The 26,184-nt window shown below is 40.2% G+C and overlaps 1 protein-coding gene and 1 long non-coding RNA gene across 5 annotated transcripts in view; one reads left to right on the forward strand and one right to left on the reverse strand.

Annotated features, from left to right (window-relative positions):
* The window catches only part of LOC142037942 (uncharacterized), a 27,756-nt gene extending 23,579 nt beyond the window's left edge, over nucleotides 1-4,177 (reverse strand). The window contains exons 1-2 of the long non-coding RNA XR_012652471.1: nucleotides 3,967-4,177; nucleotides 1,314-1,407 (exon numbers count right to left, since the gene is read on the reverse strand). This is a non-coding gene — a long non-coding RNA (uncharacterized LOC142037942). The remainder of the gene's footprint in view (nucleotides 1-1,313; nucleotides 1,408-3,966) is intronic.
* NEK2 (NIMA related kinase 2) overlaps nucleotides 1-14,803 on the forward strand; it is a 15,382-nt gene extending 579 nt beyond the window's left edge. The window contains exons 1-9 of one of the 4 annotated variants that reach the window (XM_075042722.1): nucleotides 3,606-4,079; nucleotides 4,720-4,937; nucleotides 6,057-6,294; nucleotides 6,994-7,076; nucleotides 7,313-7,439; nucleotides 8,255-8,474; nucleotides 9,461-9,515; nucleotides 9,598-9,668; nucleotides 12,268-14,803. In XM_075042722.1, coding sequence (XP_074898823.1) covers nucleotides 4,753-4,937; nucleotides 6,057-6,294; nucleotides 6,994-7,076; nucleotides 7,313-7,439; nucleotides 8,255-8,474; nucleotides 9,461-9,515; nucleotides 9,598-9,668; nucleotides 12,268-12,494 — 1,206 coding nt within the window. In that variant the 5' untranslated portion in view covers nucleotides 3,606-4,079; nucleotides 4,720-4,752 and the 3' untranslated portion in view covers nucleotides 12,495-14,803. Of the gene's footprint in view, nucleotides 1-3,605; nucleotides 4,080-4,234; nucleotides 4,535-4,719; nucleotides 4,938-6,056; nucleotides 6,295-6,993; nucleotides 7,077-7,312; nucleotides 7,440-8,254; nucleotides 8,475-9,460; nucleotides 9,516-9,597; nucleotides 9,669-12,267 lie in introns of those variants that run through there. The other 3 variants (XM_075042724.1, XM_075042721.1, XM_075042723.1) reach the window with 3 other exon arrangements.
* The last annotated feature ends 11,381 nt before the right edge of the window (nucleotides 14,804-26,184 follow it).

A 26,184-nucleotide genomic window follows, 5' to 3' on the forward strand; every position in this document is an offset into this window, starting at 1 on the left:
GGTACTATATAAACTTTAATCTGGAAGGCAAGTATACTACCTCCCTTTCAAAAGAGGAGAAATTGAGGCATAGATTCTAAACATGTCTACTTTCCTAGGACTGAGTTAGTAAGCAAGCCCAGAACAGAAATCACAGACTGTCATATTAGAGTTCTTGCTTAGAGGCAATTCCAATTCTTCAGGTTTGGATGAATTTAGGATTTAAAGTTACTCAGGAATTTAACTTTTGAAGTTCTATGCACCTCAAAAAATCAGTTTCTTAAGCAGTTTGAATAGTGGTCTTAAAGATCAATTCAAGCACTTTCTGTTCTTAAGGTATGTGAATACTATTTTGAAAATTAGCATATATATGAAGCCACATATAATAGATAGGGCTGTTATCTCAAGAAACAGAGTTAAGTAATTATATACTTTCAAAATGTCCAGCTGTGTATTGTATTTAAATATTCCTCTACAGAATATAAGGAACAGAAAAAGCAAATCTGAAGTTAGTAGAATTTATATGCTCCCCTCTCTGAATGCAAAAACATCTTTTCTACTCTCCTCAGTCTCCTCCTCATTAATTCCCATGCTGTTAGCTTTTTGGTTTTTTTCAGTGCTTCATGTCAAAACTTAACCTGCTGCTGAATTTATTTCATGTGAGTTTATGTTTTCCTCATTTTAATGGTTTGTAATGCAAAACCACAAAGGTACGGCTTCTGCAACAAACTCCCTTATTGAAGCCTGCCTGCTGCACATACCGCTTTTGGAGTCCAACTTGGCTCTGAATCCTAACATTACAAAAAATGAAAAGTAGCACGGTCTTAAGCACTATAATTCATGCTTCTAAACTTTGTTCCTTTGCCGTCCTGTCCTCAGCTGTGTTGTGCAAAACATCTTCGATGAACATGTTCTTTGTTTCCCTCCCAAACCAACAGAGGAAACATACTAGGAAATTTTACCCTCTAGTACTTTTTAGACAGTGCTTCTGTCTAATATCCCAGCATTTTACATGTTTTTGTCAATCCTAGATATGAATTTTGACATTAAAGTCAGCAACTAGAAAATTAGGACAAAAAGAAAAAAAAAGCTGTTATCTGTGTACAATAGTCCTGGGTAAATGTAAATTTCTGTGCATGCACCAAATGAGAGAAGGTGAGAAAAAACCCAGCAATGTGCATAAGGACAGGTAAGGACAAATGCAATTGAATATTAAAAAACCCAAACTACTTATGTGGTGAAAATGAACTAAAAATAAAACATTCATGTCTCAGTCACTCCAATATTTATAATTCCTCTTCTTGTCATTTAAAAGCATCCTTAAGATCTCTTACCTTGCTAATATTAGATACTCAATTGCTCCTTTTTGCTAGAAGACTTTGGCATATTTCTGAGATCCTGGAATATCATTTTACATGTCTTTCACCTCTTTGAAGAGAAAGAACAAGATTTTTCTCAGATATTTTTCCAATTATTTTTATAAAGTGCATTTATTTTTCATTGTTCATCCTCTTTCTGTGTTTATTTTCAGTATTTTTCCTACTGAGCTTCTTTTCTGTTTCTGAACCTGTATTTCCATTTTCTCTAATTCACTAACAAAGTTGCCAGAAACGTAATTTAATTTGCTGCAGTGCTTTACAATGCTTTTTTGCTATTAATCTGTATAATTATACTGTCGGACTCCCACAGCAAAGTGTTAGCCATTTATTTTTACTTATTTCCATGCGCAAAAAAGAAAATACCTAAAAGAAATATCAAATTACCTACCATGTCATTTATCTTCAGCATTTAATATTTTGTCAGATAACTAGGCCCTGGAATAAGGGAAAAGGTACTCCTTACAGCACAAATGACAGATGTCACAAAAATCGATAAACTGTGGCAGAGAACTACAGAGTAAGTTTTTTGTGTGTTTGTTAGCTTTTGGGAAATTATTAGTGAAATTTGATGTAAAAAAAAAGCAGAATAAAATATTACAAGCAATATTGTAAATAGATTATTGAAAACTATTTGGTAGCTTTCAAAGACCTGAAGTCAACACATGTATTTTCAAGACTAGAAATCTAAGAGTTGCTCCTGAACTAGAGATCAGAGCTGAAAATACAGTACCTGACAGAAGGGGCCCCCATTTCAAACATGATAGATATTTTTGGAATCGTTGGACTCTGTGTTCTCTTATATGGCCAGTGTGAAAATCAGAAAGAAAGAAAATGGAGTGCCTACTGAAAATTTTAATGACTAATTTTAGAAATGCATTTTTCTCAGAATTACCCAGCTCTTAAAAAATAAGTATAACCAGAAGTAAAATGACTGTGCTACTGGTTTTTGGAACTTGACATTTTGACATTTCTCTGATTCAAACCAACATTTCTAAAGAAACTTTCAAGATAGTCCCTAGACAAAACACAGTATTGAAAACCTACTCTATTTCTTTTTAAATATAAATAGAAAGACTTCAATTGATAACAGTGGGAATGCATGATGACCTTTTGCTAATTTAAAAGTACAGAAGTTTGAAACGGGGATATTTGAAACCAGAAATGAAGCTTACAGCCTGAATAATACATACTGTACTTTTTGTCATTTTTATTGCATAATGCCATAATTTATTTACTATGTTCATCGTGTATGTGAGGATTTTCTTCTAAGGTAATTAAAATCAGTGATAAAAATGAACTGTTTAGAACACTCTGTTACTCATTAACAAAAAACTAAAATGTCTTTACACTGTATAATTCATTTGCTCATTTTTTCCTGTAATGAATAGACATTACCTACAAATAGAAAGCTATAGGATTTTTATAATGGTTAAGAGGAGCTTTTGTGCCTCCTGATGATGAAAGTAAAGGCTTAGATTTTTCTAAAGACTCATATATTTCATAAATATTCAGTAATAGCATGATACCTATCCCCCTCAAACCTTTTTCAAAGCCTGAAATAAAATGGGGAAATTATTAATGAGACCACGTGCAGATGCAGTATGAGAAACTACTCTGTCCTACTGCTGAATTTCTAGGTCAACAAATACAGCTGTTCCCTTTTGCACCTGATTCAGGCATTATACGAGCATGTTACCATTCTTTGCTGAAGAACTAGGAGTTCTTTCCATCACAGCCACTTTCACATGGAGAGAGATTAAATTGAATCTAGAACTGCACTTTGGTATCACTCCAGAATTATTGTAAATTATGCTAGAAAATACACTTAAACGCTTCTTAAAATTTCTGTAATGTTTGTCAGTATATTGTGGTGTCGTTTAGTGCCATTTAATGTAAGAATTACTAGCTCAACTTTTGGATATGGACCCATGCATTCCTATTTTCAAACTTACATTTTAAGCCATTATTCGGTCTATTTTCAAAAGGTGTTTGTGTATGGTATAGTACAGGTATTCGCATATGGTGTAACAGTAAAGCTGCCACGACTTTTGGCGTTTTTAACGAATAATTTCTTGAAGAATCATGAGGACTTTTCCTCATTGGTTTTAAAGGACAGTTTTCCTGAACCAATTCCTATTATTTTAAATAGCTTGAGTTTTTTTACGCACTTCTCAATATTAAAAAACTCTGTTCGGATATTCCGATTTTCTGTCGGCATCTGTTCAACAGACGTCAGTATTTCAGGAAATGGGACAATTTATTGTTACTTTTAGTGGAAGCAGCATCTCTTCCTGAGGAGCTCCGAGTACGTTACCTGCACCTACACGCAGGACGCTTCGCCCAGCCCCGCCGGGTGCCGACCGCCCCTTTGGAACGGCGCTGACGGGGGTGCCGAGGGGAGGGACCGCCTCAGCCCCAAAGCAGAGGCGGGCCTGGGTCTGCTGCCGGGAGGCTCGGGGCGGCGGCCCCCACCGTTGTAGTTAAGAGGGGAACCCCAGGAGTTGGTGTGCTAGTAATTTCAGAGCTTGTTCTCCTCAGAGTACCCGACAGAAAGGAAACCAAAAGCCGTCGACCTGACGGAACCCCGACAGGCCGCCTAGTGCCTCACCCGGTCCGCGCGCAAGGACGGACACCCGCTGCCCGCCTCGCTCTGGGAAATCGCCGGGGAAAGGGGCCGCCCGCCTCCGGGGCGGCCCCCGCCGCCGTGCCCTACCCGCCGGGGTAGGCTGCCCCGCGGGCCGCCGCCAGCCCCGCCCGCAGGGCGTCCCCCGGAGCCCCCGGCCGGCGAGCAGCGGCGACGTGAAGCGAAGCGAAGCGAAGCGAAGCGAAGCGAGGGGAGGGGAGGGGAGGGGAGGGGAGGCGGGAAATAGCGCAGCTCTCGCGAGAGCGCCCTGTCACCGCCACCCGGCAGTTGTAACGGCCGTAACCTGGCAGTCGTTGTTTACGGCGGCGTAGCCAATGGGAAGGCGAGGGACGTGGGCGGCGCTGGGAAGCCAGGCCAATGGGAGCGAGGGGCGGCGCGTTTAAACAGCGCGGGTGCCGAGGCCGGTTCCCCGGGCGTCTGTGGCGGTTGCGTCGCCATGCCCGGCCGCCCTGACGACTACGAGGTGCTGCTCACCATCGGCGCCGGGTCCTACGGCAGGTGCCGCAAGGTGCGCCGCAAGGCCGACGGCAAGGTGAGGCGGCGGCGGCGGTGGTGGGGGCTGGGGCAGCGTAGCGTGCCGGTGCTGTCCGATTGAGCTGGGTGCTGGCGGGTCTCGGAGATAAGCGAGCGGCTTTGAAAGCCCCTCTTCCCCGCTCCCGCAGAGGTCTGGCTCGTGTATAAAAGCCTCACTCCCTAAGGTGCTTTTTCCCTCCCTAGATCTTGGTATGGAAGGAGCTTGACTACGGCTCAATGACAGAGGCAGAGAAACAAATGCTTGTTTCGGAAGTGAATTTGCTTCGCGAGCTCAGGCATCCGAATATCGTCCGGTATTACGATCGGATCATCGACAGAAGCAGCACCACCCTGTACATCGTGATGGAGTACTGTGATGGTGGTGACCTGGCTAGCTTAATTGCAAGGTGCACGAAAGAAAGGCACGTGGAATCTGTTTGTGGCAATGTTGGAGTATCCAGCATTAAGTATCTTGGGAAATCAGAAGAAAAGTGAAATGTATCTCCTCTTCATAACTTTAAGTTATGAACAACTTTAAGTTTAATCCTTTGGACCGAACAACTCTTCTGAAATGTGAAAGGTTTTGTACAAATTTACAACACCAATGGGAATTGTGCCAATGAATGCACCAACTGATTGGATGTTTATGTTGAAATAGTAAAAAAACTGAGCTCTATTATGAGGCAGAAGCTGTTGAAGGGTTTCTGGATGCCATGCTATACGTGGGGTTGAAAACATAAACCAGCAAGTCATAGTTCTTGCATATAGGTAGCTTGATCTGTGAGGTTCTTCTGGTTTGCCTGTCAGTAAAACCACTTGCACCCTATTTTTTGTTAGAATGCCAAAATACATGAAAGGGAAAAGTGATTCTGAACATGATGTTAAAAGCTACTTTATATGCCTGTATATAAAGCTTGTGGAGACACCAAGTTGATGAGACTTTACCTTGGTCTAATCTTAGACTTAGCAGCCCACTTAAGTATAATACCCGTTTTCACATTCTTAAGTTAAACAAGTACATGACACCATGTGTGTTGCTTTGTAAGAATAGTCTAAAATGGTACTGCAGTTGTCCCCAAACATCAGTGTTTTCATTTAAGGAAGGCTATATTAAAAATCAGTCCTGTCTTCACTCTGTTGTTGTTGTATGTTGCTTATTATGAACAGCTGGCAATATACTGTTATAAGTGATGAGAGGGACAGATCTCATCACAAAAGCATCAAATTGATATTTGTGTTGTAATGGAAATGCTACATATTTATTAGACTCTTTGGAGGAGGAAGGAAATATTACAGGGATGCTGCAACAAAAGTCTAGATGTCTTCCAACATATTTGAATGATTTTTTAAAATTTCCATTTTTAAAATAGCATATGTAGGTGCCTGTTGCTGTTAGTTTTCTATAAAGGTGCTGGGGTTGATTCAGTGATGTTTTATAATAGTAGTATTTTTAAAAGTTACAGAACTAGGACTGGCAGCAGCTACTTAAACTGATGTATGCTCAGAGAATATCTTTTTTAAACAATGTGTTCATCTTTCAGGCATTACTTGGAAGAAAGCTTTGTTCTCCGAGTATTGACTCAATTGACATTGGCCTTGAAGGAATGTCACAGACGGAGTGATGGTGGAGTCACTGTGCATCGTGACCTAAAACCAGCAAATGTCTTTCTAGATGGCAAGCAGAATGTGAAACTCGGAGATTTTGGACTGGCTAGAATATTGCACCATGACACCAGCTTTGCCAAAACATTTGTTGGAACTCCGTATTATATGTCTCCAGTAAGACCTCCCTTCTGTGCCTTATCTTCCCTTTTGTCCCTCCAAGATCTGTTTTCTTCAGTGTTGGTCTCAGAGTCCATGAACCTTTGGGAGGTTTTAATGTAGAGTTCCTAGTCTTAAATGCAGGTGACTTTTTTCATGGAGTGTATATGTTCTGGAGACCAAGGTTATTTTGCAGTTATTTTCACCTTTCTTCCCCACACCATCACTGCCTTCTAATTAAAGTTGCTCTTCACTCTGTAAGTTTTGATGTATTCTTGCAATATTAGAGATATGTTGGAGTATATAGTTCCTGTAAAGGAACAGGGAAGCTAGAGCACTTCTATGTTTCATAGTGTTAAGGTCAAGAGCTTATTAAATTACCTCTTGATGGTAGGATTTTAATTTGTAGTGGAAATGAGCAAGAATGAGTTATTTCCCTGATATGGTGCATTTTGTGAGGGAAAGATGAATGTTGACTGAAATATGGTGTTGTATCAGCTGAAGATTGGTGCAACACTTCAGTCTTCTACAGCGTGGTACTGCCATAACTTGTTAAAATCCTGCTAGTGAGAGTAGCTGTGGAGATTAATTAAGTTAGAATCTTAAAACTAACTCCAGTAAGTAATGGTTTAATTTAGGTTTGAACAGTAGCTGATTATCCTGCAATAGTAGAACAATGTCTTAGTTAATAAACCTAAGATTGTTCTCTTTCTTTAGGAACAAATGAACCACATGTCATACAATGAAAAATCTGACATCTGGTCCCTAGGATGTCTCCTGTATGAATTATGTGCTCTCTCGTAAGTATAGTAGTGTGGTAGTTAATGAGGAAACTTAGCTGTTAATGCATGTATCATTAAACTTTGTATAGATGAAAGCTTAAAGGTTTCAGAGACGAGTCCTAGATTTTTATTTCTGTATTGGTCTTGACCTCAAAACAAACCTTTTATTGCGGCTTTTTTAGTCTGATACATTTTTATGGAGAATAAGTCCTGTAAAACTAGTGAAAGAATCCAAGAAAAATGTTCTTCTTCAGGCCTCCATTTAGAGCTTACAACCAAAAGGAGTTGGCAGAAAAGATAAGGGAAGGGAAGTTCAGACGGATACCATATCGTTACTCAGAGCAGTTGAATGAACTTCTCAAAGAGATGCTGAATGTAAAGGTAAGAGTCAATTACTAATTTTTTCCACCTATAATTTGAACTAGTCCTGAAATACTAGTTTTTCTTCTCAATTAAGAAACAAACTGATCTGAAGTTGTGGTTGCTATCACTTTGTCATCACTGTCAATATCACTTGTAGGAGAAGGAGGAAGGAATTGTGCTTTGAGTCCATTAAACAAAGGCAGCAGATGAAGTGTTATGCTAGGTTCAAAGGATGCAAAAAGACTGTCTCAGTATTGGCTTATAGAGAATTTCATAACAGCATGTTTAACAAGGTCTTATAACTTCAGGGCTAAAATGGTTCCAATGTGTTTGGAAGTTGGAAGGGGTTGTTTTGTCTCCATTTCGGGTTTTGATTCATATGGCTAATGTATAGCTCGCCCCCTATGGCTGGCATGGGGATGTTGAGAAGAATACTGCATGAGACAACAAAGCTGTAACAAGAACCCAAGTCTCCAACAGGTATGGATCCTTCAAGAATCAAGTGACAGGCAGAGATCTGGAGTTTTAGCTCCAGAACCTATGGACAATTGCCTCTGTAGGCTCACCACCCCATTCTGGCTCTAAAAGGAGCAGGTGCCTGGGCTGGGAGAGCCAGACTTTGAGCTTCTGGAGCTGAAGGCTGGTAACAGCCTTCTCCCTCAACTTTTGTCATCTGGCTGTGCTACCCCTTCCTAACTCCATTTTTCTCCAACTTCTCCTTCACTGCATAGCACCTCAGCTGGTTTCTACCTGCAGTGGGTCTTGCTTGGAAATCCCTGGCCTTAATGTTTCTTGGTTACGGATGGAACCTGTTGGTAATGTCTTTCCTTTAGGATTATTGCCGACCTTCTGTTGAAGATATTCTGCAGCACCCCTTGATAGCAGATTTGGTAACAGAAGAACAAAGACAAAATTCTGATAAAAGAGGCCGGAGATCATGGGAGCCAGAAAGGCTGCAGCATTCAGATGCTGCAGTGAATGAGCTGAAACGGAAGGAACAACAATTACAGGAGCGAGAACAAGCCATTAAAGACAGAGAGCAACGTTTGGAGCGTATGATATTCCACTTTGGGAAGGGGGTGGCAATGGGATTCTGATTCAAAAGAATAAGTGCAGAGGAAGGAAAGGTAGACAGTTTTCAAAACTCTCATTTTAATGCACTAGGATATTGTACTCCTGCATTCACTACTAAAATTCTGTCAAAAGACTGAAACAAGAATGTTTGGGCTTTTACTCATAGATAGTAGTTCTTGTTTTAAGTTACTAAGATATAGTTGGCAGTTTGGATATAGAAGTCTGGTTTGGGAAGATTATTAAACATGAGTGGCAATTAGGAAAGTATGCAGAAAAATGCAGTATGAATATAGTTCTGCCAGGTGCAGTGTAGGTTGCTTTTCACCTACTCTGTGTAAGTGAACATTGGCTCTACTAATGTATAACCTAAGGTGAGCCTGATGTTGGAGCAAAATATACTTGAGTAAACTGTCAACAGCTTTTATAAAAGCTGCACCCTACAGGTAGCTTACCTGTGAAACTATAGATGGCTGGTCTTCAGGTGTTGGGATTTCCTGCCCACATAAAATACGTCTTTGTATACGCAGTAGTCTCTGTAATACAGATTTTAACCATATATATTGTTTTCTGAGCCTGAATAACAGCTGCTGCTGCTGTAAACAGGGTGTTTAGTTATAGCTGAATTACAGTATCTGGTATCTAAATATTTAGAACTGGTGTCATGTGTGCCATGAGTTCATGTGCAGAATAGAAAGCTGCTATAGCTTCACTGTTGCAGCTATAGCAGCGTTTGGGGGGGGGAAGCATGCCTGGCACTTCAGAGTACTTGTCCAGTGCTTTATCAGTGCATTGACAAAGGTATATCTACACAGCAGTTATTCTTGTTTAGAGCCATAGAAGCAGAAATGGTGCATCTGACAGTTTATTACTGCTGTCTTTTTCTGCAAGAAAATCCATCATGCACAATCACTCTAACTTTAACATTTACATTTTAACACTGCATACTACCATATTTCTACTTCCAGAGAGAGAACGGGAACTCTGTGTTCGAGAGAGACTGGCAGAGGACAAACTTGCTAGGTATTTTACTAACCAATAATTGCCTATATTAGAAACTCTACAATCTTACAACAAAAAGCTTAAACTTCTCTTTTCAAAACAGAGCTGAAAACCTGATGAGGAACTACAATCTCTACAAACAGCAGAGGACATTAGCTTGTGCAGATGGTCCAGGTATGAAAATATGCAAGAAGCCACTTGCACTGATAAACGTAGGCTGGTGTGACCAGAAGAATGCCCCTGATGCTCAGCGTGCTGTACCTAGTCCAATTGTAGCCATACAAACCCCAATTATCTCTGCATGGTTGGGAAGAGACTCCTGATTTTCTACTTTGCAAAAAGACTTAATGAATGATGCTCAACCATGAGTATGAGTTACCACTGTCAGCACTGTGGTCTTATGCTGTTTTGAAAATTAGGTTCTTATGGTAAGCTAATGGAAGTGCTGACTTGTAACCCAAATGTTTCTGAGCTGCACTTATTTTACTTATGAATGTCTTTTTATAGACATTTGTTTTAGTTAATTTTAATAAAATTGCACATGTCTAATCACTTCAGCTTTAGTTCAACTTCCAAAAACTTCAAGGTGGGAAATAATATTTGTTGCAAGTGACCCAGCTGTGATTGGTGCATTGTATAAGTTCTGAAGAATACAAACTGCTATTATCATACTCCAGTTTAACTCACTAGAAAACAAACAAACAAACAAAAAAACCCCAAAAAACAGTTTTGAAAATGTGCTATAATGCTTCCTGACTAGATATAGTCCAATCTGTTTTACAGTGGTTATTACCCCATAAGTATTTGACACTCACTTTGGCCTCAGTTGTTCAGTCCTTACTATCATAAGAGGTAGTATTGTCTGTTCATTGCACCTGTTTTTTAATAGTAAAAATGATTGAAGTATCTAAATGCATTTTGAAATAGTGGTAGAATATTTAAGTGGCTGGGTCCTAAGTAGTACTCTAGAACAAAGAAATGTGAACACTCTTTAACATGCAGCAACAATCTCTTAGTTTAGTTTTGGTTAGACAAAACAAGATAAGCAAGTCACTGCCTCTAATACAAATAAAACTGAAGTTGCATTTTTTCAAGAAGTGTCTATCACAGCAGGAAAGAACACAAGTAAAATGCCACCAGAAGTTAGTGGTACTTGAGCCATTTCTAACATTCCTGTCAATTTTGAGAATTCCACCTCTTTCTCAATATGTTGTCTGACTTTATATTCTTTAATGTATCAAAATTAAGAATAAACTTGCCTTGGGCTTTCTGATGTTGCCTCTACCACTGGATGACTGAAGGTCAATGAGCTTCAGCATTTGCTTCTGTTCTCTTGTGCATCTCCTACCCCTTTGTGTGATACTTTGACCTTAACAGGGGTATTAGTTTTTGAAGATGGGCAAAACCACTTTGAGTAGTTAATACCTCAAGACAGACAATGCAGAAAAGTGAATATAGTTATTACAAGACTGACTAAATCTTGCAATATCTGTAGATCACTTGATTAAACATTTGTCACAGTTTGCTACACTTCCAATTCATTCCATGGTACTCTTGTAATACTGTTTCTCAAATTCTACCTGTTCTGATAGGAATGGACTAAGTGTTTCTCCAATATGTTACCAAGACCACTGGCTTCTGTTATCTTTAGTTTCTCAAATATTACTCTATTTTTCACAACTGGGTTGCATCTTGCACATCTCTTGGATCCCTAATTTTTTCTCAAAGTCAGTTGTGTGGCTCACTTCACATTGAAATGGAATACCAAAAATCCTGGGTTCTAAGACAGCATTGCTAGACACTACCCTATTTTTGCAGGGATATTCTGATTCTTAGGGAAGTATTTAATGTTAAAACAGATATGGCTTACTGATATGAAACAACAAAATGCTGAAACATTCACTAGCCTCTTCAGTTTGGTACTGTTCACTCTTGTGCTTATTGCACTCTTGCTCTAGCCTAATTAATTGAAAATTAAGGCTTCAGCAGTGTTAAGATTAGGATAGTTAGACCTTTGATTAAAAAAAAAATAATTAAAAATCACACCTTAAGTTGAGCCTTGTGAAATTGCCTCTTATGATAGGCAACTCAGCTGTTTTAATAGCTTTTGATGGTAGTTTTTGTACCCTGAGTCATTAAAACCAAAACAAACTAACTGCCTTTTGATTGTGGCAGTTCTATACAGCTAAAACATAGCTATACTATGAAAATTCCTGTTCTGGAGGCTGAAGTGAAAGTAACTTGTTAATTTTTAATGCACCTAAACTCATTAATCATGAAATCAGAGCCTAGTTTGTACCCCATTGACTTAATACAAGGATAGAGTTGGAACAATGTGGGTAATGTAGAAAGACCTCTGGACAGGTTGGGTCTGCCCCCTGCCATGAAGGAAAGACAAAGTTTTTCAGTAGCTGAGACCCTAATTCTCCATTTCACTTTGGAACTGGATTATGTTACTGTTTAATTTCTGTGCTTCAGAAGAAAGGCCATGTCTTTTCTCCTTATGTAAACTAATATTTCCTTAGGTGTTGGGAGGTGCACCCGAGAAACTACAATGGCATATATCCTTTTACCACAATCATTTAAAAGCCTTGTTTTCAATTTTTCCTCAAAAAAATGGAAAAGAATTGTTGCTATGAACTAAAATGCATTTAATTAGATCACTTAAAGCTGTAAGTAGATAGCAAAATGGTTAATAGTTTTAAAAGACATAAGCTAAACAATGAATGCTGAAAGATGCACTAATTCAGTACTTATTTTTTGATTTCTTAAGATAATGCACTCCTGCTCCCCTTTTCTACAAACAAAAAGAAAGTACACTTTGATGGAAGTGAAGAGAATGCTGTGCCTCCTGTTAATTTGGAGAACAATCCCCTTTCTAAAGGGAAATGCTCTGATCTCAAGAAACGGCTATATGCTGCAAATCTACGGGCTCAAGCACTGTCTGAACTGGAAAAAAACTATCAACTAAAGAGCAGACAAATCTTGGGCATGCGCTGAAACTGTAACATGGATGTTAAAAATGATTAAATGTTTAGGAAGATATTTGTGCCTCCCTCTTTTAAGCTGGAACCTACTGAAAATTTATTTTAACAGTTGTTAGACAAACTCTTAGCCTATGATAGGTAGTTCATGATAAAGGCATAAGAGATTATATTACAAAACCAGGTAGCTTTGATACCAAATCAAACAAACTGAACGAACTGTATTATTAAAGAAAAAATATTTTGGTCCTCCTGTTTACCATACATTACTCTTTTGCAAATATAAAGAATGAATATTGTAAACCAGATTTTTCTAAATCTGGTGTGAAAAACTTTTCAGATGAAATATGTACAGAGATTCATAATCTATAGGTTAAAATGATGCTGTATGTAATGTACAGTACTTGATAAAGTAAGTATTGATATTTTGTATATGTGGAAAAACTGGCTTTTTTGTCTGCACTTGTAAATATTTTTTAACTATCAAAAGAGCAAAAAGAGATTTGATGTTATCTCTTCCTACTAACTAGGTGACCTATCAAAGCAGGCTACTTTTAGTTTAATGTCTTTGGCTAATGAGTGGGATGGGTCAGCTTAGCATAATTGATGAGTTTATACTTCTTTCTGCCTGGGCAGCTGAATGGCTTGTCCATCAGCTCCTGAAAGGCCTGCTTCAGGGCATAGCATTTGAAACAATACCTTCTTTGGTTTGTCTTGAAACTGTGTTATAACCTGATCTCCTGAGACTGCTGTCTTGGAAGGGACACCATCCAGGGTATTAGCACCTGTGTTTTGGGGAGGGGCAATTGTACTTTGAATAGCAAATCCTAATTTTCTTGAGGCTTATGAGGTGTCTCCATCTTTCCCTTCACATTTCTCTGCTGGAGTAGGAGTTGCTTGCTTAAGGTGGTCTAAGTTTCATGAACTCACTCAGACTCACAAATTAAAAAAAAAATCCTTTGGAACTGTAATGTCTGGCATATATTTTACATAAAAAATTTTTATCTCTTGGTTGAAATGCCATAGAACATACAATCTTAGAAAACAGCTAATTTTCAAAACATTTGTTTCCGTATTGGGCCATGAATGTTATCTAAGGAGGTATTCTAGATGGTTTTTACTTGAAAAAAGAGAATCTTACTTGAAACGTCAATTTAATTTGGCATATTTGCTGATAGACATGTACTTGTGTCACCAAACAATAGTTCGGCTCTAGCAGATTCTTAACCACCCAGCAGAGCTTATCATATTTGCTTGTATAGTGGTTACTGTTTTCACAACATCCTTTGCTTAAAAGAATTAGAATATGACCATTTTGTTTGCTAGTCTAAAACTACCACTATTCTGGTGGCCATTAGCCAGCACTAGGTGTGGTTGAAACGTCTGGCAGGTATGCACAGCCAAAGCAGCTGTGCCATATGGATCAGTGCAGCTTTCCTTCTGCATTCTTTCATATTGTTGAAGATTCTCACACGTATTTGGAGGGCGAATCCCTGCTTTCTCACCATGTTTGTACATTCAGATTTTTCTGTTCTGTGCCTCAACCGGAAAATCTGCAATGCAGTTCTACTGGCCTTCATGTGGATCTTTATTGTATAGCCCGTAAAACATCAAAGGGTAGAATATGCAGTGGTGTTAGTCTAATCTAAAAAAATATGTAGAATGCAAGAATTTTGTTGCATGCTTTGTCATCTGCAAAATGCAGGTACTGATTAGTGAAAGGAGGAAACCAAGCAATGAAGAAAATAAATTAGTAATTGATTCAGGAAAGACTGCATTGTGAAATGGCTGGTGTTTGCAAATGCTTTGCTTTTAACAAGACCAAACTAAGAAAATGGCTCGAGAGTCTTTTTTTTTTTTTTCTTTGAACACATAGATGGAACAAATAATTTCTGCGTTTAAAAGTAAAATACCTTCAGTGATACCTGCAGCTTTCCTCTTCCTTTAATTCTTTATTGACCTCAAGATGGCACTGTTGCCCTGTAATTGTTGGCAATTTCCTTCAGTCTATTGATACATTCATGCAAAATTTAAGATCTGACTTAAATATATTTTTACCTGTTTTGTTTCAGAAAATCATAAGTGTGTTGCTGCAAGATGCTGATTTTCTTAGGCTACAGATGCTTTAGTACTTGCTGGTGCAATTATTTGTAATTATCTCCAATTTGCCATTTTGCATCTTTTATGCATGTTTTATAAAAATAGTTGAATCAAAGTCCTTGTTAACAATTACACTATTATGAATAAGAAATGCTATGGAGAGTGCAAACTGTATCAATCACAATGGCAGTAATAAATTAGAACAGCTTAAGTTACAGCTGTAGCACCAAGCTATTTAAGCTGCGTTATTCACAATGTCTTCTTGAAGTATTATCACTCTAATATGATGAATGCTGTGTTTCTTGAAGTTTTTAAAATAAGAACTTCCAACCAGTATCTGTCAAACATAGGGGAGGGCATCCTGGAGATGGTCTTCGTTCTCTCTCAGGATTTCTGCTTTGGAATCCTGAAATTCACATTTTCCTACAAAGGCATGATTGTTTTTCCCAGAGCACGTGTGTAGCATTGGAATCACATTCAGGATGTAATTTTCAAATATATTCAGGAAAATAAATAGAACATTTATGGGAATAGTGACTGCTTATAGAGTGCTTGCAAAACATTACCATCATGCTGATGGGTATACTTATCTCTTAGAAGTGAAGGTAAATTTGTACATATGTATATGGTGCAGCTTAAGCCTTACAGGATGATAATGGTGTACACTGTTGAATGTTGTGAGATAAATTCACTGATGTTTAATATAGATATCAGGAATTTTAATAATATGTATAGTTGTGGGCACACAGATGATGCATAGAAGTGACCTCTGAAGTTACATAAGTTTTATATGCATAGAATATAATTTAGCTCAAGGATAGACTGGAGGGGAAGTTGCATCGTTTTTGAAAAATGTGGAGCAGATCCCTGATTTTCAGCCTTCGTGTGTGACCTTGATCAAGACCCTGTCCTGGGCCTTAGGTTCCCTTCTGTAACAGGCTCATCACAGGGGGGTGCTCAGAGACAACACTAGGATGCTGTACAGGTCTGCACTTTGGGCAGATTTTTGGTGGCAGTGGTGCAACCACTTTGGTCTTCTGCTTTGGACAGCTGTACACGTACTGGGGAATGGAATTTACTGGGAAAATAGCGGTGAGTTACCAAAGTAATTTATTTAATGATTAGCCTGGTCAACTGTCGTCTCTGCAGTCAGTTGACCAGGCCATTCTATGTGACTACAGCACTTAAATGGTGTGAAAGTGCTGGCTAGCTGGGCAGATAAAACGCTTAGAGGAAATCAGGTGTAAATATAGAGGACTAACAAGCTTCTTCCTAAACATAAATATCAATAGGTCATTTAATCCATACTGTATCACTGAAGAGGTGGAGAGATAAATCCCTCTGGAACAATTATAAAATACTTTATCACAGGGAATCTCACACTTTTGCCTCTACTGTTGGTGAGGAAGTGATCTGGTCCTAACAGTGGCACAAGCTGGTTCACAGGTGCTCACTGCAAGACTCAGTCTCCTGCAGTTTCCCACAGGTACAAGACAGTGCAGAGCAGAAGCTCCCTGCTATTGCTCTTGTCTTCATCCGAAAAAGAGAGACTGCTCCTCACTTATGCTGCTCGTCATCCTAGCGCCTGTGTGTTACCCCTTGCTGTGCTGATAAAGATGAAGTCTGTTTCCCGGTAAGCAATGCTTCTTAGCATTCATAGTCCAAAATACAGCTGGACTCAGTAATGGTACAGTGACAGCCTTTGGGTTGTGTCTTTGTCTTATTCTTCCCTTGTGTAATTTGTGGGAAGCCAGAGGAATCCTAGTAGCTATAAAGCTAGTGTATTGGGCGTAGAAGCTGAAGCGTGCCCTGGGAGCTGCTTAATAGGCACTTCAGCACCGTGGAAGACTTTGGCCTAATTAAGGCTACATACAGTATAATCCACATTGGGTATTAGAAGTGAGTTTTATTTATATATTTACCTTAAAAGTTAGCTGATAGTTAAATATTAATCTTTACAACTTTAAAAAGCTCCACAGACTGATAGCATAACACCACATATTGTTATACTGCTTTTCCATTTAATCTTGCTTTCAGCCAGATCAGCAATGCTGGGAAGTTACTATACCAGAGGCAACAGCACCTTTATCTGACATACTATTTTGAAGGCAAAGTGCACTTCTGAGGCTCAGCTGCCATGAAAGGATGAAGCTTTGTTGGAAGAAAAATCCTTTGTATTCTACAAAATGGACTCATGACAGAGTTTTATGATATAAAGCGAAAAGAAAGGCTACAGAGACACCCAGAATTAGCTAGGTCCAGATAGTCTTATTTTTTAATGTAGGCTCTTTCTCGGTAAGAAAAACGTAACTTATTTATGGAAACTTTTGGCTAATTAACTTTCCTTTTTGAGTGCTTTATTTTTTTACTGATGAATGATGCTTGTTGCTGGTTCAAGCAGAGGTAATTTATGGGCCCAGTTATTACTGCATTGTTTTCTACTGTGAATATATGACTGGTCTCAATGCATTATGTCTACTTCCTTGACAACTGAAACTCTGACTTGGACATGACATTCAGTGAGTAATAACCAATAATGCAGCTTCCACTATCAACCTTCAGATGTAGTTCTTTGTGGTAAAATTTATGCAACATGCAGATTTATGAGGACTATGGCAGGTACTTAGCAGGTGCTTGAATACTTGGCTAGAGCTAGGGGTTTTTTTTTCCATTACTCATACTAATCTGAAAAACTTTTTTATTTGCAAAGATAGCTGCTAAATACTTTTTTACTGTTTAATCAGCTCTTCTGGCAGGTCCTGCTCTTGCAAGGTCATCAGAAGCAAGAGTATACATAATATAAATTTTTGCATGTGTTTGTGTCAGTTGAGTCCCAAGGACACAACAGAAGCACAGTAAAGCCAATGACAAGCTTTCCTTCAAATTCAGTGAACTCTTGGCTGGACTTCAACTTCATTAGCATTAGACATACTAGACATTTGTAAATACTTACACTTGTTTGCTATTTGGGGAGGAAGAGCATTGCCAAAGGCACAGCAGGAACAAATGATCCATCTTCTTCAACAGAAGTGAAGACACGCCACTTTAGGTAGAGCTCTCAATCTTAGCTTCTACCAAATCAGACTTTCCTTGACAAGAACTGCATCAATGGCCCTCTCGCAAGCTTGGGCATCACACAGACCTCTCTGGAGTTGTATGTAGTGTTAGGGAATAGTGAATGCATTTTTTTCTGCTCACATGCGTTTTATCATCCAATTGCAAACAGAAGCAATATTATCTGCCTGACCTCTCAGCTCTTCCTAGACCATCAGGGAACACTCCAGTGACCCCAGAGCTAGATGGCTATTTAGGTCATCAGGTTTAGAAAATCCTTCCTGACAAATGCAAATGTTAAAGTCACTGACCGACTTGAGTCCTAATTGCCATGTAAAGTCTCTTCTGACTACTACTAATCAATCTTTAGATGCCACTAGGGAAAGATGATATGGACTTTCTGAGACATGGATGATAACATAAACAAAGCCATCAGGGCAAATGGCAGATCATGACAGACAATGATTTCCTGGGAGGTGAAGCAAATACCTCCTATGGCAATGATCCACGTAATTAGCTTGTACTGGATTATAAGTACTTTGTGGTTGCTACTAAAAGCAGAAGGAAGCATTAGCATTAAAGAAAATGATATCATCAAGGAAGTATTCAGTTGACTGGAAAAATAACATATTTTTATGAGAATTATTACAGACTTACCTTTAGGGCACATTTAAATATTTCTCCCCAGGTAAACTGAAAGCTATGAAAATCTCACCATTGTGCCAGTTTCTAGAGGGACAAGTGTGATCAGAGAACTGCTGCTGTATGATGCGCTCAAAGGGATCCATCTGCCTAGGCAGGCTGGGGCCTCACTCTCATCAGGTGTAAGATCATTTTTCACCAATCTTAATTCAGTCAACTTCAGCAAGGTGATGGGCATAGATCAGCAATGTGATGGGCATAGGTCAGCAATGTGATGGGCACAGATCAGCAATGTGATGAATACAGGTAAGCAACCAAGATTGCGTCACTAAATCTCTGTGTAAGATGCAATGAGTAAAATTCCCTGCTCTAAATTTCCCACTCTTTTTCAAAGCCAAATTCCTGTCTCAGTGCTTGAGGTCTCAAGATGAAACTGGAGGCTACAGGGGGACCTCACCTCTGTGCAAAGCTGCATTCAGTGGAGCTCCATGTGTTATCAAAAGGGGAAAGGGCATGCAACTATATTTTCTAGTTACTGATCTTATGTAAGAGACTGAAATCTAGACACTGCATTTCCTAAGTTCGAGGCATTTCTCTGGGCAGAGCCCTGGAAACCGTGTTTCAGAAGCTTAGAATGGAATTTGTGTATGAGCAACCACAGCCTTCACTTGTGCATGTTTTTAGCCTCCTTCCATGTTCATTTTGCCGTCTCATGTTCTGGCTAAAAGAATCCATGGAAGACTCATCTTGCAACTGCTGCTAATTTGCACTTGCTGCTGGCATGGCTGTGGGTGCAAACCAGACAGTTAATTGTTGGCAAGAAGAAGTGAGTTAATCACCGCCTTGGAAGTGTGGCCCTCTGCTTGTGCTCCAGGGAATGAGCTCAACTGAATGGCAAAGCCCAGCCAGGGAACCCAGCCTTGGGTTTGTGCCAGCCAGTAACCATGAGTTTTGTTTTCAAATCTGGCTCTGCAGTAACTTCTTATATAAAATCCTAGTGCCTGGCTCAAGTTGACCAGATGGTCTAATGGTCACTTCCTTTTTTAATCCTATTTTTTTACAGTTTAGATTCCATCTTCAAAGCCACTTTATGGAAGTGAAATAGCACTTGCTACAGAGATCAATTCTAAGCTCAGCATTATTGCAATGATTTGCAGTGTTTGCAAGTAGCCTGACATATCTGCATTGCCTCAGTTGCATGCAAAACTCTCTGTCAGAAATGGGAGTTGTTTCTAAAGGCTTGCTCCAGGTCTTGCCCCTGCACTCCTTACCAGGCTGTTTCTCCATATCTTCAGCTTGGGCAAACAGCCAACTTTCTCAAAAAAAAAAAAAAAAAAAAAAAAAAAAGACCACCCTTATAAAGTGGGATTGAAGAAATTACTATGCTGTCATGAAGTACTTTCAGATATGTACGTGCTGAATAATGTTATTTAACTCTTCATAACTTTGGAGTTATTAGTGGACATGTAAAGTTATACTGTATGTAACCAATTGGTATTGGTACAAAGTTGGAGAAAAACTATGTATGTTTTGCATGGATTTATTATTGTTATTAACTTACAAATATGTACTACCAGAGATGCTGTCAGCTTTAGTCCTAATCCAGTATCCCACAGTTCCAGGCTGTGAACAAATATTTTTTAGCGAACCTACAGTAAAATCACCAATTGTTCTCTTACAGAAAATCTGAAGCATCAACAAGAAAAGCACTGAATAAAATCAAATCTTTGCAATGGTAAGGACAACTTTCATCATATGCAAACACAGAATTGTCTTCCACTCTTCTTTTTAGTAAGCAAACGCAAAACAATAAGCTTCTTTGCCCATTTACAGGCTCATTCTCCCTGGTGACTTGGCCTGGAAGAAGAGTAGCTGCTCATTTATTTAATGTCAGGAGAACTCTCTATCATGCTGTAAATCATCCTGTCCTGTTTCAGCCTCAGCAGTGCTGAGAAACAGGATATGTACCCAGACTCAGCACTGCATGTCCCTAACTGCATGCAACACATTTAAGACCCCTGATTACTGGTGAGGTCCCTTATTGCCCTTGGTAAATAATAAATAATAATAAATGCATGAAAAGAACACTAGACATTTCTCAGCCTGGGAGTTGTTCTAAGGAAACATGTTTGGAACTTGCATTACCTGGCAGTGAGGTTTTTGGTTTGTTTTAAGCATGTAGCTAGTAGAAACAAACCCACACTGATATATTATTGTCTTGGTACAGCTATTTTGTCCTTCGCAACACACCAGTGCAGGCCACTAGGTAAACTGGAAATCCCTCCGTGGCAACTTCTACCCCTCTAATTTTATTACTTAAATTAATACCAGCCTTCTGATTGACAGCCCAGTAGCCTGACTTCCTCCCTTCACAGGAGAGGAAGTTCACTCTGAATTAACAGGGTGAGCCTGTCCCTATATGCACTTGGTGCTCTGCTTTCTCAGTGAGGTTGCTCAGAGTAGTGTCACTCTTGCTTATTTGTTTTAGGAAGTGGTTACTTCTTCAAAAAAGAAGGGTAATTTTAAGTAATTTTACATACATTACTCAGGAGGTATCAAATTATAATATTTGGTATCTTTTCCCCCTCTTTTATTTTGTCTGAGCTAATCCTCCTTTGGCACGGGAGTGAGAGTGGCTGTTTAAACAACAGTAGTTTATTTACAGCTACTTGGTGTTTCATTGTCATTTGTCTGGGATGGTAGAAACATTAACCCTAATTCAGCATTGTTGGAAGCAAAGGATTTCCATGTAATAGCTTTTACAAGGTAGGTGTTACAAATGAGAATTCTCATTTAGGACCCGTTTCACAATCACTTCTTCCCTGTGAGTTATGGGGAAACTTTTGCAAAATTTGGGCCAAATATCATAATAAAAAGTCCATTGACCCCTTCAGCTGTTGTTTTAGGGTCATCTCTTTGCGGCATATTACTTCCAGATTTTCTCTCATATTGATCCTCATTAATATTTTATTCATCTACATCTGAAACATTTCCAATACCTGGACCTGAGTGATTGTGGCTGCTCTTGCCAGAAGACACTGGCAGCCAGGGGATAGCCAGACTGCAGGGCTAGGATATTGGGGAATGAGGTGGCTTCTCCATGACCTGAAACCTTTCCATCACTGCTGACTAGTTTTCAAGAAGACACTACACAGTTTAGGCAGGAGTCTTTAATGTCAGAATCTCTGACTCAGGGTTTAAAGTCATATCAATGCTACAGCTCCTTATGATCAACCTTTGAGCAATAACTTGAGAACTTGTCCTTGAGATTATCCGTAAATTTTTCTTGCATCTCCCTTAGAGCATCTGTGAAGGACAGGGGATTCCCAAAGAAATCGGTCCTTCTTGGCAAAATATATCCCAATAAGAACTGTCTTACTAAAAGCTCTACATAAATGCTGAGCATTTCCCCCACTGACAAGTCCTTTATGTATCAGGTCTGGGTGACATCAGAAGGATGATAGTGTGGGTACTTAGCAGCTCTGAGAGACATCTGCCGTATGTCAGACACTGATGAACTGAGAGGTTTGCAAACAACTGAGGAAAGTTGCTGAAGTATGCAAAGCTAGGGCAAGATTATTAGGCTTTGTCCTTCGATTGTAAATGCAGGAGGAATCCTGGCCCTGTGGGAGCCATTGATGCTATTGTGGCCTGGGTTGCATACAAAGTCCTGCCTTTTTGATTTAGAGTGTTTATTTGTTTCCAAACCTCTTTCCCCACCATCCCTCATTTCTACTGTCCCTGGGGATGATTCAGTGGAATAAAGCCACATGAATATAACACCCATCCAGCAAAAACACTTGAGGACAGACTTTAAACTGAGCAAGTGTTTTATTACTTCCTGAAGAAGAATGTTTTTATAAAGTGATACCCTTATGTCTATTACAAATAATACATCTTACTAATAAGTTGTTTTATCTAAAGAGAAACCTGTAGAAACTGCCCCCGCTGTCCAACAATCAAGTGAAGCTGGCAGAAGGAAGCAAGAACTTTGGATTTAGTAAAAATAACTAACTCTGCCTATTATTTGCTTTTGATTCCCCCCCTCCCCCGCTTGCTGTCTTTGCTCCATCTTGTCTGTCTGCTCCATTTCCTTTGTATTTTTCAGTCCCACTATTTTTTTTTTTTTACTGGAACAAATAAAGCCCAGGATATTACACTGTTTGTCTGACCACTGTACTGGTCTCCAGCACCAGGCAGCCAAAAGTGTCTTCCCAGGACTTAGGAAAGCAGGAATCCTTGCTCTTAACCTTCCTCCTGAACTGTATCTATTCTGTGTGTGCACACATGTGTGCCCTAAACCAATACTTCTAACAGTCACTCAGTTAGAGGGAAGATGACCACACTTGTAATTGCCAAGATTGTGTGCAAATAGATGCCGGTGCACATCTTATGCTACAGTTGTGGTCATCTGAAATTTCCCAAATGGAGACCATCTTGGAAATGCAACTACTTCCCCTTTTCACTTTAACGGCAACAGCCCTGTGAATTTTTAAGAGGGCCGAAGAACTCTCTGATCTCACTGAAACTGTCAGGGAAAGTAGATAGCAGCACAGAAATTAGCATGCTAAATGCAGGCCAGTATTTACCTCGGGTATCTGGATATTCTTTCGATGTAAATGAGCATTGTATTCTCCTTAGTGCTTTGCTACAGAAGCGTTTCTCCAGCAGTAACATCAAAAAAGCATGTTTAATTATTAGCTGCTTTGCCGCCTCGGTGACTTCAGCAGGCTGCGTGCAGACGTTGCAGATCATGGCACTCCGGCACGTCCGAAGGCTGCGCAGGCAGCCCTGAAAGGAAAAGCTGGAGGTGACCATTCCTCTCTGAAGGCTCCATCCCTCCCAGATAAACAGCTGTACAGGAGCGAGTATGAGGAGCTGGTCACAGCACTGCTGCTCCTGCCAGCTTGCCGTGTGCAGGAGGGTCCCCAAGCACGCCTGCTACCCCGGCAGCCCAGAGGGACAGATCGGCGCAGGGGTCCCTTGCCGGCTGGAGCAGATAATACAGAAACATGAAACTGAGCTGCCACCAAATTTCAGGTTACAGCGGGGCACGTCAGTCAGAGGCTGTGGCCCCGCGCTCCAGGCTCTGTAACCGGTTGCGCTGTGCCCCGGGCAGGGAGCACTGAAGTGAAGGCTGAGCGCCTGGCTGGGGCCCAGGACGGCCCAGAGCCGCTCAGCGCTGCTTGCAGCCCCCTTCGCTGCCCGTCACCCTGCCTTTTGGGCAACCCCGAGGAGGTTTCTCAAAGGCTGAACGTGACCCGGGATCAACACTCACTTTTTAACCTGTGGCTGGATTAGGCAGCATGCGAACTATTGGGTTTTGGCTGCCAGGCAGCAATGTTGGTGTGTGAGGGACCTGTGTTACCATCCTGACCAGCACAAACGGGCTGCGTGACATGGTTACAGCAGGTGAGGGAGAGACTGAGGGGTCAGGAGGACACTGCGGTATGTGGGGCTAGGATGAATCACCTCAACGGAGAGAAGACTCGACTCAGTCATGCTACATGCCCTGGTAGGAAGCTCTGGGCTACGTAGCTCTGCCAGACTGTCCCACCTGCCCCGACTGCTAGGTCAGGCCAGAATCAATGCCAGGAAACCATCGCATATGACCGCGGTGAATTATAATGACAGAGATCAAGCAGCTCCTCCTCTCCCTCCTGTAACACTCCCCAGCCGACAGGCTGCCTGCATGCTGCCACACTGAACATTTCGGGAGGGGCCACACATACGCACACCCAATTCCTTGTTCACCCACACAGAGTGTCCTGGAGCGCAATCCACTGGTATGGTTGCCTCCCACGGAGGACTATGTCAGCCCAGCCTGTTACGACTCCTCGGGGAAATGTGAAGACATGAACACTATCATTGGCTGCTTTTCTGTGCGCTTATAGGCTGCAGTCAAGTCTCCAGGAGTCCGAAATATCATGTGGGAAACACTTTTCCCATTTAAGATTGGAAATGAAGGTGTTGGCTATCATTATTGACAAGCATAGAAGCTCTGAAGGTCAGCTTGACAAAGATCTACTAATTCATTGGTTTTTAACAGTTAGTGTCTATATATATGTATTTTGATAGAACTTGTAGTGATTTATTATCACCACAGTGATATAAAATGCATGTACCAGTGCATTAACAACACTGGTGTGCTGTGATGCTGCTCATCAAATAAGCACATATTTTGCTTATTTACATATTCCCTTTTTTACAAGGAGAATCTTCCTACAGGGAAATTTTCAAGAAACAGGCTCTGGTTTATCTAATTAGCAAAGGCACAAAGTATGTCTACTGTAAGTGGCTAATAAAAACCTGAATAAGCATATTCCTAGATCTTTAGCTGGCACTGTTCACAATCCTAAGTTTATACACAGCTTAACTGCAGCTTTTTGCACAAGAGCTTGACATAAGGCAGGAAAAAGACCTTTATCCCCACTGTTAACTAACCAGATAATATACATTGTTAGTTAATAGGGGAGATGGAGCTGTATTTCACAAACAGATTACATGGAAACTTGATGGACGAGTCCTTCCTGGGACAGCCATGGTAACTGCTGTATTTAATACTTGCTTTGTCATTTTAGCAGTGGTAGAAATGGGTTCCCTTCATTGGTTCTGCAGCAACTGTGGCACATCATTTAATCTACCCATGCTGATAGGAACTTTTGTTTTCCAAAACATTAAGACAGAAACATCTGGCTAGATATAAAGCAGGTCAACACAAATAAAGCTTTCAAGTAGCAATGTTCACAGTTGCTATTTTGCTATGTGAATAGCCATTCATGATGAATGGTATAGAATTAGCTTGTAAGAGATTTAGATGAAGGTTCTTTTGAAAACTCATGCCTGAAGTGAGGCTCCTCCATGCTTAATCGCCTACATAAATGACCTGCTTTCCAAGAGCAGCCACCACTCCTGTTTGCTTCTGAGGGAACTGTTGGCCTCCCAGGACTGATTAAATCCAAACACCTCCTCTATGCCTGTGAATTTTAGCTTGAGACACAGCTTTGAACATCACATTTCTAGTATATTGGTGTAAGCATTAGTATTAGCAGGATGGGCCACTGGATTCTACTCTTCCTTCTGACATTATGCAGTTTGTGGCATTAAAGAACTCGCTTAACTCATACTTTAATGTACGAATAAGAAAAACCCTTGTCTTATAATGGGCAGAACTAACACTTGGGGGCAGGAGTCACCTCACTAGCTGTTGACCTCATCTCTGAGCTATTCACATCAGGCTTTCTTTATAGTCAATGACAGAAATGGGCACTCTAAGGATGGGATTCATGTAATCAAGTACATACTACTGTAGGAGGAGATAAATCACATTGCAGGCTCCACTGACAAAGATGATTAGATCTGTGCTGACTCTAAAGGGACTCGTGATCCGAAGATGTTTGTGTGTCAGCTACCAATTCCCAGGCATGAATCCCTCCCTTATTGTCCAGTTGAGACTGTGGTTTCAAGATGAGCATCAGCAAATATGGGCTGTTGCCAGTATAGGGTCACACACTTTTCCCTGCCCTAATCACATGGTACTGTGTCAGGTCTAGCAATCCTGCAGCCCTAGGTAAATAGGATTAACTTGCTGAACTGGCTGAAAAGTAACGACGAAGAAAAAGACTTTGGTTTTGGTTGCACTGGCAGGTGGAGATGATGCCCCTCATGGCATCACATGCCATAATTGCTAGACCTGAGGCCTGGTTGGGGGCAAGAATGTAATTTCTGAAGGGGAAATGTGAGTGCCCTTTTTTGGCACCAGGTTTCAGTTGGACTGGCTTAGGTTGACCACAAATTGGCCTCTGTGGAAGGCAGTTCTGAAAATGAATAGATTAAGTTACAGAACATAAAGTTAATATGTTTATGCTTGCTCTCTTTGGATATGATTTGACAATCAGATACAATTGATC

The sequence above is a fragment of the Buteo buteo genome, chromosome 12 (assembly GCF_964188355.1).
Source record: "Buteo buteo chromosome 12, bButBut1.hap1.1, whole genome shotgun sequence".
NCBI lineage: Eukaryota > Metazoa > Chordata > Aves > Accipitriformes > Accipitridae > Buteo > Buteo buteo.